This window comes from Haliotis rubra, unplaced genomic scaffold (assembly GCF_003918875.1).
Source record: "Haliotis rubra isolate DU_JTF1 unplaced genomic scaffold, ASM391887v1 Scf2, whole genome shotgun sequence".
NCBI lineage: Eukaryota > Metazoa > Mollusca > Gastropoda > Lepetellida > Haliotidae > Haliotis > Haliotis rubra.
This window is the reverse complement of record NW_025766002.1, coordinates 5,032,659-5,048,574: the sequence shown is the minus strand read 5'-3', so window position 1 is coordinate 5,048,574 and position 15,916 is coordinate 5,032,659. Positions and strand designations below refer to the sequence as shown.

The 15,916-nt window shown below is 40.8% G+C and overlaps 1 protein-coding gene across 1 annotated transcript; it reads right to left on the bottom strand.

The window, feature by feature from the left end:
* Nucleotides 1-8,808: 8,808 nt before the first annotated feature.
* LOC124275407 lies at nucleotides 8,809-10,951 on the bottom strand. Its single transcript, XM_046710976.1, has 4 exons — nucleotides 10,808-10,951; nucleotides 10,443-10,610; nucleotides 10,216-10,290; nucleotides 8,809-9,950 (listed from the first exon to the last, which is right to left on the bottom strand). The coding sequence occupies exons 1-4, from the start codon at nucleotides 10,886-10,888 to the stop codon at nucleotides 9,882-9,884; spliced, it is 393 nt and encodes a 130-aa protein (XP_046566932.1). The 5' UTR covers nucleotides 10,889-10,951; the 3' UTR covers nucleotides 8,809-9,881.
* Nucleotides 10,952-15,916: the final 4,965 nt, after the last annotated feature.

Sequence of the window (15,916 nt, the reverse complement as noted above, 5' to 3'; positions counted from 1 at the left end):
TTGAAAAATTGTGACTTTAAATGGTTTATCATTGTCCCAAAGCAGAATTTTATTACAACCTTTCTTTTGGACATCAAAATCACTATTATTGGTTTATTTCCCAATAAAGCTGTGGTGTTAAGCTTCCTTGTAATTAAAACTAAAACCTTCTCACATATCTTTGATAGTTTTTCAGTAATTCATAAAGGTAGGAGGGTAACGTTTCTTTTGGCGTCTAGTGTATACTCGTGTTAGTGACTCTATATATGAACATGAGTATATTTCCGTTTGTGTATAACTTCATATCCTCTGTTTAGACTGATTGTAGGGATAAACGTGCAATCACTAAAACCAGTGCCACTTTGCTGTGTGAAGGCATGTTGTTTGTGGACCAGGGCCCCGTTTCACAAAGCTCTCGTCGGCCTAAGATCTCGTAACTTTTCTCGTAGCATTCGTACCTTCTATGTTACACATGTGTGCCTTTGTATGACACAGACAACACCATCTACTCTTCTCTGGTCGTTCAAGGATTGTATAGACTATGTAAATACACCAGATTTACCTTATCGTAAAGTGACTTAAACCCCAACTCATCTAAGTCAGTGCTGCTCCAATAACTCTAATGTATTCTTCTTTATAAATACCTCTCTTACTTAATGTACATTTTCTGCCTGTCCGTGTTATTGTACTCTGCTATGGAGGAATAAAGAACATTATTATAAGCCCCTCCATTGCACCGGGTGTCTTCTACCGAACCGACACCCTCTAACCAATCAAAAAGATTCACGTTATATCTGAGTAGCTCGTAAATGTCACCGTGAACAACAGACATTCAGGAAATATAACTTAAAAAGTGAAAATTAATGATAGACTTAACAGCCGCGGTGATTATTGTGAGGCAAAAGGCGTTCGTAGTAACGAGTCCATATAAGGAATGTCACATGATCATACTCGTGACCTCTTGCATGGTGTGTGACCAAACCATAGGTTATAGATCATGCAATATCATAAATGATACACCGTGGGAACTGTTTACTGCTTTGTGTTCTGCCACTAAAACTCTCTGCTCCAATACAGGAAATCTCTACACAAAACATTTCACGCCACGCTCGTATTTAGGGTTGTTTAGCTTAAAGGAGAATACGAGTGAATTGCAATAGTTTGCTGGGTGAAAGATAAAGTCATCAGAAAAATATACCTAAATTTTCAATTAAAACTATGCATATTTATGTTTTAATTATGTTATCTGAGCTTCGGCAATTATGCATGTTCCGCTGGAACTCACATGATCTTTCCGCTCGGTGCGTCAAATGTGCCTAGAGTCCGCCATTTTGCCAAAGACCAAGCGCTACAGTAATACAAATCGTGTTGTTTCTGTCGTTTTTGTAAATGGTACGATGGTGTATTCCGTTGCCTGGGGATGCACGGAATCATCGAACAATGAAAAGAGCCACCATTTCTTCCTTTTTATAAGTAAAACGACAGATTAAGGCAGGAGAAATGTCCCGATCATTCCGAGTCTTACTTTCAAGACCAGTTGGCATCGGCATGCACTCACAGTCACACCTAAGAATATATTAAGATTCTTGAGAGGCATTTAGAAGTTGGTGAATATATAAGAAGGGTATACATACTCTCCCAAAAAAGAAACGCATCATGAAAATAGCAATTTCATGTAGCAATGAATTGAAACGTGATTCATTTTTCAAATGGTTTTGCTCTGTTTATGAGTCCTATGGTGTTTATGTTTTGAATCATCACAACAAAACGCACCATCCACAAAATACCCGTATTTAACAGCATGATTTTCAATTTCGGCGTGTAGTGTCACAGAATACACAATTCACATGCAATGCACGTGAAAGTTGGGGATCAGATAGTCTCAATGATGGGTATAAAAGGTTGATCACTGTCTGTCGATTATTCACTGTATTTGGAATATTGTTGACGAACGCAAAATGCCATGTCTAAGTGAAGCCAACCGTCATATTGCCATTGGTTTGCTTGAAGCTGGCCAGTCTCAATGTGCAGGTGCCCGACGCATGAATGTTCACCAAAGCACCATTTCACGGTTCTGGGAGAGATATCGCCGGCAGAATGCGGTAGCAGATGCCCCTCGTAGTGGGCGACCCCGGGTACATCACCTGTGTCATCGAACAGCTACGGCGACCAGTACCGCTCGACAAATACCCGGATTGAGGAGGCTTTCTGCACAGACCGTTAGGAACAGGTTGAGAGAGGCTGGTTCACGTGCCAGAAGACCTTTTTTTTTGGCCCTGTGCTTCGACAACAACATCGTCGACATCGAGTTCAATGGTGCACCAAAGTTCAGGCCTGGAACCTACCGAATTGGCTTAGAATCTGGTTCAGTGATTAATCACGATTTCTACTGGAACGACGCGATGGAAGAATGCGGGTGTACAGACGTCGACGTGAACGTTTCGCCGACGCTTGCGTTCCCCAGGTGGACAGATTCGACCGGGGAAGTGTTATGTGGGGAGCGATCACCTGCCGTAGGAGAAGTGATTTGGTCATGATCCAGGGCATCCTGACAGCTCAACGGTACTGTGACGAAATACTACGCCCACACCTCCTTCGAATCATTGATCGGCAGAGGGAGTTGTTTCAACAGGACAATGCCAGGCCCCACACAGCACGTCACACTAGAGACTTCCTCCAGAATCACAACATCAATGTGCTACCCTGGCCCTCAAGGTCACCGGACTTAAACCCGATCGAACATCTGTGGGATGCCCTGGACAGATGGGTGCGACGCCGTAACCCTCAGCCCCAGACACTTCAGCAACTCGCACAGGCACTACAGTTAGTGAGTGAGTGAGTTGAGTTTTACGCCGCTCTCAGCAATATTCCAGCTATATGGCGGCGGTCTGTAAATAATCGAGTCTGGACCAGACAATCCAGTGATCAACAGCATGAGCATCGATCTGCACAATTGGGAACCGATGACATGTGTCAACCAAGTCAGCGAAACTGACCACCCGATCCCGTTAGTCGCCTCTTACGACAAGATAGTCGCCTTTTTATGGCAAGCACATGGGTTGCTGAAGACCTATTCTACCCCGGATCTTCACGGGTCCACATGCACTACAGGCAGAGTGGGCTGCGATTGGGCAACACGAGATTCGTTCGATGCCGAGGCGATGCCGTGCAGTTCTGGATGCCCACGGTGGTCACACGAGGTATTGACTTCAGCGCCACCACACGTCTCCATGTGACACTCAAACTGACTTTCCTCGAGTTGGTGCCAAAGACGTATAATTCTGCATTCCGCTATATTTCATTAACTCATAAAGCCTACAAGATGTTTCAAAATAAACCTAAAAATACAGTTGAAATTCCTATATGCGGTTTTTTTTTGGAGAGTATATAATGTTCCCCAAAGTGAGTGAGTGAGTTTAGTTTTACGCCGCTTTTAGCAATATTCCAGCAATATCACCATAAATCACCATTATAAGCTTCACACATTGAACCCATATGAAAAGCACCTGCACTCTGTCAAATAATGATATTCTTCAATAAACCATACAACAACAACAACAATAAAGAAGAAGTTAAACGTTGTCATCCATATATACTCGTCTTATAAGAATATATTAAAGTAAATTGAAAACATCTAATGAGAATCAATTAAGCCGATCACCGGCTATACACACCTTTACCCATCAAGCAGAAAAAGTGCTTACTGCTTCGAATGTTATTATAAACAAATATCCCATAAGACAATTTGGTACAACAAACGAATTCCGATGAACGTAAGAATACAATGATAGCTAATTACATAGATTGTCAGATGTGAAAAAGTGCCGACAGCGTAAAAAGTTAGGATAAACAAAACTGTGAAAGGTATGCGGATCCCTGAACAAAATATTTATAGATTCATAACCAAAGTCTATCTGTTCTCAATACAAAACATATCCAAACCATAACTTCTGTTGCAAATTTTCAGGAAACGTGTGCTTTTCTTATCATGAAGATGTACGGTGTCCGCCCTGGAAAGCCACATTTGAAAAATACCTATTGCCGCGAAAGCCACAATGAGTAAGGGAATCATTACCGTTTTTTTCAAATAAGCGTCACCCATTGATCACAATGGCTTAACATTGTTTTAGTGACTTGTCCTTAGTTTGTTTAGTTGACATATGATGGGCGACTTTTATATTCTCGTTGAAGTTTTTAGTTAACATTAATCTTTTCGTGTTTATTTTGTTCTTTAATCTTGCATTCTCTGCTTTTATTGTAGATTGTATTATCTTAATTCCTATGTATAGATGTACATATGTTCTTCCTGTCACGTGTTACGCCTATGTCGTCACAACCAATTGTACTTTGGGCCACATGGCCAAAACACCGAATTAATCTATTAGACCATTTTCCGGCGGTAACGTGACTAATGACGCGATCACGTGACCAGGTCAAGCTTTCGTACAAAATGGCGTCTGTCAAGCATCGTTGTAGTTACTGATCACGTTTGTTGTAACATTTATTCGCAGTTTATCGAGTTTTTAGTGAATGAAATACTTGTTCTAAATAGTTCTTGTATATAATTTGTCCCTTCAGTGTATATAATTTTTCTCTGAGGCTGCATAAATCGGCTGAGCAATTAGAATGTAGATCTGGTAGTCGGCACGCCTCCGATGACAGGTGCATGTCATAATAAACAGTTTAAATAAGTTATGATTAATTACCATGGAGAAATTGAAAGTCCCAGAACTTAAAGATTATTTGAAAAATTACGGAATAACAACTACAGGTCACAGAAAAGATGTTCTCATAGCTTTAGCCAATGCAGTTGTCAAACTTGAATTGGAGCCTGATCTCGATTTTCAACATGACTGTCGACCAGAAACGTTTATGAAGCAGAGTCTCACAGACTTACACTGTGAGTTTGATGATCCATTTGCTCTTACTTATACATCTGACTTCAGCCTCATCCCAGACTTCGGCTTGTATGATATCTTCAACTACCTGTTATTTCATAGATCTGATTATGATAGGAGGAAATTGAAGGCTTTCAAGTCTTTTGGGGACTATCGTTTGTTTTATGAAGGTCATGTGTTAGACCTTCAGTATTGTGACATTAGTGATGCCAGTAACCTTTGTGCATTCAAGTCAAAGGTGAAACCAACACAGAAGGATTCTTCCTATCTTGGAAAGCCAACATATGATATGTGGTTCCTCATGGAAATATCTACAGCAGTGATCAAACTGGCATTTTGTGAATGTCCTGGCGGGTAAGTTTTAATCCATGTTCAGTACAATTATCCACCACTGAATATATTTTCAATACATGTATTTGAAATGTTTATTTAATGCAACCTTTATTCAAAAGAAAATTGTAATTGATTTGATATCATGTTTATAAAATGTTAATATATTGGCATTTAAACACTTCAGTGTTAATATAATATATCATTCAATTTCTTTGTCATTTTGTGATCATATTTCAGTGCTGATGGGGCTTGTCGACACATATCAGCAAGCCTGTATACGCTTGAGGATTTTGAAAAGCCATCCGTTACATCTGGTCCCTGTCTGTGGAAGAGGAGAGCCTTGAGCCAGACTGAAGCTGTGCCTATAAAGAATCTTAGGATTGAAACTGTTGGGTGTGTGGTAATTAATAATAACTAATCTGTTAACTCCACATATTCTTAATGGGTACTTAATGTTTATTCTAAACTTACATTATATAATGATAAATAAATGTGCATTTGTAATGCACCTTTTCCCTGTACAAGAATCAAGCTCAAAGCGCTGACATGGTACACTTACATACTGAAATGTAAACTCTGTCAAAAAAGAAACGCAACCCCTGTCCTCAGATATGAAAAATTCGTTTGATTGAAATGTTATTGCTTCCAAACTAAATTTTATTCGAATGTATTGAAATGATACACGTAATTAATGAAGATTACCATCCAAACAACTGCATTTGTACGCATAAGTGTATTTTATTGCTTATTCCGTCACAACGCATGAAATGACCCTCATGGTGACTTCGCACAAAAAAAAACACATGCAAATCATGAAAATGGCAGTTAATGTAGAGGTGTATAAAAGCCCATGTGCTTCCGTATTATATTCATTCATTTGTCGCCGAAAAGCTGTGTTAAAAATGCCACGATTGAGTGCTGCCGACCGAAATATCGCCATTGGTCGTGTTCAAGCCGGAGAAAGTTTTGGAACTGTTGCACGGCACCTAAATGTTCACAAAACAACGATATCGCGACTTTGGAGCCGCTACAACAACTTCAATTTGACCAACGATCGCCCGAGAAGTGGAAGACCAAGAATCACGACCCCCCCCTTCAAGATCGGTACATCCGGGTCCATCACCTGCGTAATCGGCATGCCCTACCAACCGTGACTGCCACACAAATACCAGGTTTGAGGAGAGTGTCAGCTCAAACGATTAGGAACCGTCTGAAAGAAGCGGGTTTACGTGCCTGTAGACCAGTTGTTGGACCTGTACTACGCCCCCTACATCGACGCCGACGACTCAGGTGGTGCAACAACGTAAGGATACGGACTTTACAAAACTGGAGGCGAATCTGGTTTTCTGATGAATCACGTTTTCTTTTGCAACGTCACGACGGAAGACAGCGTCTGTATAGGAGACGTCATAAACGTTTTGCGCCCATCTGCGTCCGACAGGTGGACAGATTTGGCGGAGAAAGCGTCATGGTTTGGGGAACCATCTCATACAACCAGAAATCAGACTTGGTGATCGTTCCAGGGAACCTGACAGCCCAACGTTACATCAACCACGTGTTAGAGCTTCACCTTCTCCCGATTATTGACCAACAGACACAGATTTTTCAACGGGACAACGCCCGGCCTCATACTGCACGTGCAACAATGAACTTTCTGCAGAATTCCAACGTCAATGTCTTGCCATGACCCTCTAAATCACCAGACCTCAACCCTATTGAACACCTGTGGGATACTCTGGATCGACGCGTACGTCAACGTCAGCCGCCGCCACAGACGCTGCAACAGCTCGCCGTTGCACTGCAGGAGGAGTGGAGAGCCATTCCCCAGGAAAGAATCCGGCGTCTTATCCGTTCTTGTCCAAGGAGATGCCGTGCAGTGATTGCAGCGCGTGGTGCTCATACGAGATACTGAGAAAGACGCCCCCCCTGGTGACAAACTGGTGTCTGTGAGATGACTTTTGAAATGACAATTTTAAACATTCCCATCTGGGTTATTATTCTGCCAAATTTCAGACTTCTGTCTTAAATAATAAAAATGCCGTGTCGTCCTAAAACTTCAGATCAAAATCTCTAAAATACAGGGGTTGCGTTTCTTTTTTGACAGAGTTTATAAGTGAAGGAAATATAGTTAGTTTTAATGAGAAGAAACAGGTGGGTCATGTGCCAACGTTTGAATGGGTTAAAGTCAACTGCTGATTTTATGGCCAAAGGGTGGGAGTTCCACAGTAGAGGAAAGAACAAGCAAAGGATTCCCTTCCAAATGTTTTAATTTTATAACGAGGTGCAAGTTCTGATTTTGAGAGCTAGCTGCCTTTAATTAATTTCAGGCAAATAAAATCAAAAGAATTTTTTTCAGTTATGGTAAGGAGAAACAGGAAGTGGGAGAGGAGGAGTTCGACCCCAGACACCCTGAAGACAGACAGAGTTTGTCACAGGAGGCAGCAAAACAGTTCATTGATGAATTGACAGAGGTGAATAATATTAAATGAGATCTAGTGCCTACTTTTTCACTTGTAACACCAAGCAAATTCATATCGTAAAATTTTCCCCCAATTTGTAGGTTGCCCCTGTCGCAGTTGCTTTTCAGCTGTTCTCAGACAAGACTAGCCTCGCTGAGATGGGACAAGGGGAGCATGGGGTGGACAGAAGAATCAGACAGCTGTCCATAGTCAGCAGGGCACAAGAACTGACAATGAGTAATTCTGATCCAGCTGATGTCATGAGGAAACTTATCTACACAGCAGATGACATAGATAACATAGAGGCGAAAACCTGTGGACAAAGCTCCAATGAAAACTGTCATCACATTAGAAAGGGTATCATAACAGCTTCACTCTTCAAGCGGATTAACACTCGTGCCAGGACTCTGAGATCAGATCCTGCTGCTGATCCCAGTAAAGCTGTAGACTGTGTACTAGGCAGAAATGCTTCTGACCTTGATACTCAGCCTGCTGTAGTGTGGGGTAGGAAGAAGGAGAATGCTGCAAGGAGGGCTTACATTGCCATAGAGGAGAAACAACACAGGAATCTCAGTGACTGTACCTAGGTTGCGACTTTCTCAAGCTATGCCTCACATTGCTTGATCTGCAGATGGTATTGTCTCATGTAAATGCCATGGACGTAAGCTTATGGAAATAAAGTGTCCCTACAGTTTTAGAGATAAGTCCCCCAAGGAGGCTGCTTGTGCAACTGTGGGATGTGAAAATAGAGATGGTGTCTGGACAGTTACTGAGCGTTGTGACTACTATCCCCAGATCCAAGGTCTGATGGGGATATATGGTCTAAGAGTGTGTGATCTTGTACTTTATACAAGATCTGGAATTTTGGTGATATCTGTTCAGTTCAATGAGGACTTTTTCTATAGGATGCTTCAAAACTTGAATTATTTCTATGTGAATTATGTTATTCCAGAATTATTTAAGCATGTGTGAATTCATTGATCACTTTTCTGCTTAGTTCAAGCACACTTGCATCTTACTCATCAATGCACCATGACATTCCATGTTAGTGTTATTGATAATAAATTATTAGACATGTTGGTTAGAGACCTGTTAAGGAGAAGGAGTTATTTCAAATGAAATACAATTACAAAATTTATTAAGGCTTTGTTATATTTTTATTTTTTAAAACTTTACTCAAACTTCATTGAGATCAGTTCACACTAAGAACACTAGGTCATGTTCAACAATACATGGAAGTTGTGGCGGCTGAGAGGGTTAGGCAGCTGACCGTGTGCTGGCGATTAGGTGCCTGAGTCTTGACGGTGTGGGTTCAAATCCCAGATGGGACTCAACCCAAACAAAAGTACTAGAACCTGTACTTTACTAAGAGAGTGTAATCCCAAATATATGTTAAATACATGGGAGACAACTCTGTCAAAAAAGCTCAAAACTTTTCAATATGTTCATGACAACAGAATCATGAAAGTCATTGGTCATGAATATGGCAATATTCTAATAACATCAGTTACTTTACAAGTGGTTTGTAAAAATTGCATAACTGAGCACAAACTTGTACACTTTGATTAATAAGCTTCTTGGATTTCAGCGGAAAAATACCTTGTAAAAATTTTAAGTTCTTGAGGCGAAGAATTGCCCGTTCAACATGTATTCGAGCATGGGCTATTCTCCTGGTTTTCTTAACAGTTGCCTTGCTTAACTGCTTACCATGCGCACAAGGGTGTGTGTTTAATGTACATCCTCTTAATACTAAGAGATCCCTAATCAAAAAGCCCCTGTCAGCCATTATGTCATCACCATAGTGTAAGTTATCAAGGAAACCTGATTCTTAAAAATGCGCCTATCTGACACTGGACCAGACCACAGTGGAGACTTGTAAGTAAATGCACCCGTTGGGGAAGTAGCAATCAGACATTTAAAGGTGTTGTGATGTTTCTACTGTGACCAGGTCACTCGCTGACTAGATGGCAATGAGGGTTTCTGTACAAACATTCTGTACAATCTATAATTGCAATAGTCTTTTCAAAATATCTAAATGCCTTTGGGAGGTGAGCTTGAACCTGCAGTCTGATTGGCAACTTAACAACAAAGCTGAGCTCCCTTGATATTAACTCAATGTATGTCCGGAAGTAACGGCTAACTGTCGATGATGATATGCCAAACAGATCACTCAAATGGTCGACATCAAGGCCACGTCTCAGGCGCACAAGTGTTAGGAGGAAAGCTGTGGGAAGGTGGACAGTCCCCTGGGGTGATGGTCGTCTTTGTTTTTGGCATTCTCCTGAAAAGTAATTATGTATCAGTTAACATGGTCAAGTGGATCTGTTCATTAATCAATATATTTCACAATGACTGGTACTAGGAAGTCAATGATAATTTGCAAGTGACCATTTAGTAAACAGTTGCACTTTACAGCACTGCCTGTGAAAGGGTTAAGAAATGACATATTGATCAGTGACCAAGTTACATACAGTGTATATCTGTCAGGAGATAGTATATCGGTAGTTATTAATAAAAGCAATATTAAAGCAAAAAACTATACATACTGTTGTTTCTTCCCCTTCCCACAGCGTTAACCTCTCAGCTTTGGACTGTAGTAATCTGTGCAGGAACAACAGAAGCTGGGTGGATGTAATACGTGAAATAAGTATTAATATTGGTCAAATAACTATTTTAAAACACACATTAAGGTCTATATCATGCAAAATATATTATCAATAAATAAAACATAAAATGAATGTCTTTATTATAGACTTGAAACAGATATTTTTACCTGTGTAGAATTTGCATGATTTGTCACTTCTGAGAACATCATCCATGAATAGTTTTCTCTGTAGAAGTTTAGGTTGTTTGAGCTGATCATCACTGTAGCCAGCCAGATCATCATGCAAGATTTCAGTCTGAGTAGCTGCATCAGAATTGGAAACCTGTTTTCTTGCATCTGCAAAATAAAACATTTTTGTAAAAAAACAAAACTGTGCGGATGATAAATGGTCGAAAAGTATACACTGAACAACATCTTATAATTTTATAATTGCAAACTTTTTCAGACAATAAAGAATGCTAGAAACCCAACCGGATTTCATTAACTAAACATTCCATTTAAAAGCTTGTCTGTAATATAATCAAAGGATATACCTTCATTATCAACATTTGTATCTTGCTCTTCAGAACCCTCAGTTGTTTCATTTTCCTTAATAATAAAAACACATCTGCCATATGTGGTTTATTGTAGAAACGTGAGTCACTATTACAAATGCCATAAGCGCATCGTTTTACCCCCCATCTTGATGATATTGCACTTTGAACTTGGCGAGGCTCGCTCAAGGGCACGGTTGACAGCCGCCATTTTGTCCCAAAGCTTGACCTGTACCACATGATCGGCAGCTACATCACATGACTTGCGGAAATTACATAGGTGGAGCTTTGGGACGTAATGGCGGCTGTCAAAATGTTGCATGCACACTCCGGCACAGCGATGACTTAACATAACATCACTGCCACAGGCTAATTTGCATATCACGTGACCGGACTTTTCTCTCGTTTGTAATCAAACGCGCATATTCATAATAAGAAGAGACTGGACTCACGAAAGCTTTTCGGCGCTCTCTTCATGTTTTATATTGTTACATATATATTCTTCCACAACTGCGACAGTAAGGTTTATGACTGTACATATTTAGATATCAAACTGGCTGCATCGTTTGCTCTCCATCAGCTTCGATGACAGCACGTGGAGCCGTACAACCTATGTAAACAAAGGATCGCTACGCAAATCGATATAGTGTTACATGTTTTAGGATATTTTCTCAATGAAACTAAACCATTCTATCAAAGATGTTTAATTAGTTGTGTAGACTCGTCAAAAATATAAGAGCTGAGAAATATGTAAATCATATTGAATGGACGGTGCAAGATATGACGAATCGTCAACTTTTTCTGGCCTGTGGCAGAGATACTATTCTGGCTTGCCGCATGGAACTCTGGGTAGGAGAGTGTGTTGCATGAATAGCACGTGGATAGCTGACAAACAGCTGCAGAGTTGTCACAGCGTCGTCTTCAGGCTGGCCCATTCATTAGTCGAAGTAAGTTTATTTGTTACATGCATTTCTTTATTTTCATTTAAAGGCAGGTATAGTTTAAGCATGGCGCGCACTGTAAGGGTGGAGTTGACATGTGTGCAGATTGGTGAATCGTTTGATTGCATTTGATATCTTACAGTGGGATTTTATTGTCCCCCTGAGAGGGTATGTAGGAACACGTCTTTCCAAGTAAGTATGTTTAATCTCACCACATTTTTAATCATAGTGTATATGTTCGTTTAAATTAATGTCTAAACAGTCAACAGCTGAGGGGATGATGTAAATACCCAGCTAGGGTCCATGCAGGTAGCAGAAGTACTGTAAAGTACTCAAACAAGTTAAAAGTACTGTAAGTTCCCGTCCCCATCTACCTTCAGTTGTTGGCAACCAAAAGCCCATTTCTATATTGTATTGTTCTATTTAGAATATCGTTTTATGATAGCTAATTTTACTTTAATACATGTGATATACTAGCAGTTTTACTGTTCTTCGACAACAGACTTTTAATTTCTAATTGTATTGATCTGTAATAAGAAATTGTTCTCACGATATAGCTGAAATATTGCCAATGTGATGATAAATATTAACTCACCAACTCACTACAGTTGGATTTAGCAGTTGTTACATTTATTATAACTTACGTAATTCATCATGCATGTCAGTTGTCATCGCCTCGTACAGCCTCCTACAGTAAACTACTCCGTTGCACCTCGTTTCTTGGTTTCCAGTTGCTTCATTCGGCTAACATCACTGGTGGAAACATTGCGTTTATGTTTTTCGACAGATATAATGTCTCAGTTCGACTCACAATTAAACAGCGACACGGCAACGTTCGCAATGTTTACATTCCCACAATGCATTTAAGTTGTAGAATGAATGAATTCACGTGTTTGTTATGAATGAAAAAATAGTTACGTCAGAATGTGACCTAATTGAGAGGTCATCGGTTATCCAATCAAATCGTTAGAATTTCAGGTCAAGTCGTTACGACACAGGTCAACGCAATACGACACTCGTGTGACGTACGAGATTAATATGCAACTACCCATACGTTGACCACGTGGGAAATAAATTGCGATATGCGAGACGGGGCCCAGCTTAGTCCCTTCATCAGGTGAACTGGCAGTTAGGACTATGACGTCGTCACTATGACGTCATAAATGAGTTATGACGTCACAATGCAAGTGACATCACAGTACACTAGGGAGAGTACTGTATAAATGAGTTTTAAGAGTTAATTACATAATGATGAAAATTCATGTTAAATAATAGAGTTGAAAGTTGAATTGAACGGTCTCGAAACGTCGTGAGAGAAATTGAAAATAGTGGAGCGGCTAAGCAGATAAATTGTGCATTGAATGATAAAAGCATGAAACTTTGCACAGTTATAGTTTGATGGATAGTGAACATTTTAGGATATGGAGGCACTTAAAATAATTTCATTTTGCGCATGCGCAGGAGATACTAAATATTTTGCCTTTTCTGGCTACCGTTATAGCTTTGGGGCTGCCATCAATACACTAATGGGATGATTTGTCTCGAAAATACTGACCTGAATGACTGGCTAAACATCTTAAAAATATAGCAGGGTCAATGTTATGAACACCGACCCTCGCACCAACAGAGTCCAGTGCATTTAAGTGAGGACTGTTTGCATTTGCATCGGTTGTTACAGCCCTTTCTACAGCCACAAGACACCAACTCCTGACAAGATTGGGATGCTTGGTGTAGTGTTGTCCAGTAGGGAACAAACTGTCCACTTTCCTTCTGTGTCCAGCCCCACTCTGTTGGAGATGGGAGTTCAGGCTGTGGAAGAAGTGATTGACCCCATATGTGGCCTGCCTGGTAAGCAGCCCTTTTGACATGTTGAACAAGAGCTGCATGTGTTGGTGGGATGGCATGAATAGAGTTTTTCTTTGCAAATAGTCTCTTTCTGGCTTGATCAACATTTGTGCCAAGGCTGGTCCTGTCATACATCAATATGATGAACTTTTCAATGATTTTCATGACATCATCTGTGATGCTTCTTGGAGCACTAGACAGAGCAATTAGAGCCTGCGTCACCTCTGGAAAGATTTCCCATGTAGTCCAGGCTGTCTTCTTACCGTGTCTTGCAAATGCTGATACAGTATCACATCCTGTCAGAGCATGAAACATTGGAAGAGCACGCGATTTCTCAGGTCCAAGACATGCTTTGATTTCATGAGCTGCCAAGTAACGAAGAGTTTTTCCTGTCCCAAAGGCAAGCCATAGTTCGGAATGAATTGGCAAGAAGATCTGGCAAACCATGACTGCAAGCACGACAACGTCTGTATCGACTGTTCGTATCATAATCCGGTCATGGCCATGTTTTGCAGCATGAGCAACATGAAGCATTATGCGACTATCAGCTTCTTCGTGGTTGCAAGGGACAAGGGAAGACAAATCAGGTTGTAGAGGAACACAAAGTATCTTTTCTCCTTCTGTGACAATAACTTCCTTGTGCTGCTCTTGGACAGACTGAATAAGGGCCTTTGTCAAAAAGTGGAAAAGTTCCCCCTTGTTGCGATCGTCATGTAAAAAGCTCTGCCAGGTAACTGGCATGGTAGCAGTACCAATAACGTGTCTTTGAACACCTGTACCCCGTTGAGCTCTGACAGTTGCTTTTAGACTGTTGCTTATGTATCTATCCCAAATCAAATCCAAACGTGTCACATTTCGTAGTTGTGAATGGATGTATGGTATGAAAACCTCACGAGCATATTCATCAAATGTTTTGACTGTACCGGGCTTCAACATTTGTACAGTGACAGTGCCATCAACAATCAGACTGGTCACAGCTGGCATTTCTGATACTGCTGGAGCACTTGCTTCAAGACATGCCAACAGGTCACGTTTTGTTCCAATACGCAGGGATCCATTTTCAGATAAGGATGGTGGATACGTCTGATTTTCATGACGGAAAAATTCATCTAAATTTCCGCCTCGTGTCTGACAGCCAATGTACATCCTGGAAAAGAGTTCCATGTCAGTCTTCATTGTTTTCAGTTCTCCTTTACAACGTTTTATGGCCTTCGATTTTGAGCTGCCAAACAAAGTTAGATTGTTGCGTTAAATAACACTGCTGATAGGCTTTGTTCTGTCCACAAGACGTTCCTTTGTAAAAGTTTCAAACTGCTCTTTTCCTAGCTGCTCTACACACCTGACAGATTTCAGAACCTCAGCACCTGCTTTTTCTCTGGTATCAAGGACAAGCAAATCTGGACTGTCCTCCTCAAAGGGGTTTCCGAGTTCTTGGATGACAGCTACAAGAGAACTGACATCTTCAGCAAAATCTTTTTGTACACATGTAGTCTGATCATGATGGTGTATTTTTTGTCTCCCCTTTTGATGTAAGACATTCTCAAATTCTCCAATCACCCTTGACACCTCAGGCCCAGAAACCATCCAGCGTCTGAGTGCACTTGGATTTTCTGTAAGTCCAATGGCACCACCATCCCCCTTGATACAGGCATTATTTTGCTCATGTGCTTGATCAATTGGAATTGCAGAAAATGCACGCTTTGTCTTCTGTACTGTGAAGTAGCCCAAGTTGAATGCTGTTGCTACTGCTGGATTGGTGTCTGATAGCTCGCTCATATCTTTGAGATGAACTGGTATCCAACGAGCGTAGTTAGTGTGATCCAAGGCAAAGAACCATGGAACAAGTTCTGTTAGCACATCCAAGTACATGGCAAAGTTTGCTTCTCGTACAGAATGCACATATGCTAGAATGCACAGCTCTAGTTTCAAGGCAATTTCCCACAAGTGAAACATAGGAGACGTCTCTCTTCGCTTGGTACACCAAGCATAAAATTCCAGCGTATCTTCTCCTTCTACATGAGTCGAGGTAGCATATGTTTCATAGGCATTATGCTGTAAAATATCCAGTGAAGCTGCTGTGATTTGATGAGCTCGTCGTGTGCGGGTAACATGCATTGCCTTGAGGAAAGAATCTGCTGTTCCAGGTGTTGCAATCTCTGCCTGTACAAGGGCATGTGTCCATCCGCTTGCTTTCAGCCAGTCACCAGCAGTTTTTAATGCAGCCATCTCAATATGTAGACCCCCAAACAAACTGACAAATTTGTTTTCAGCATATGTCTCAGGCCACTTCCACTGTATTTGCTTGGCTATAGCATATAAAGGC

What these genes read in the sequence shown, in the direction of transcription:
- LOC124275407 (XM_046710976.1), bottom strand. Translation starts at nt 10,888, where the DNA reads ATGGCAGATGTGTTTTTATTATTAAGGAAAATGAAACAACTGAGGGTT. An exon ending in TACAAATGTTGATAATGAAG is followed by an intron (nt 10,611 to 10,807) that starts GTATATCCTTTG and finishes TTTATTTTGCAG; the next exon opens with ATGCAAGAAAACAGGTTTCC. An exon ending in ATCATGCAAATTCTACACAG is followed by an intron (nt 10,291 to 10,442) that starts GTAAAAATATCT and finishes ACATCCACCCAG; the next exon opens with CTTCTGTTGTTCCTGCACAG.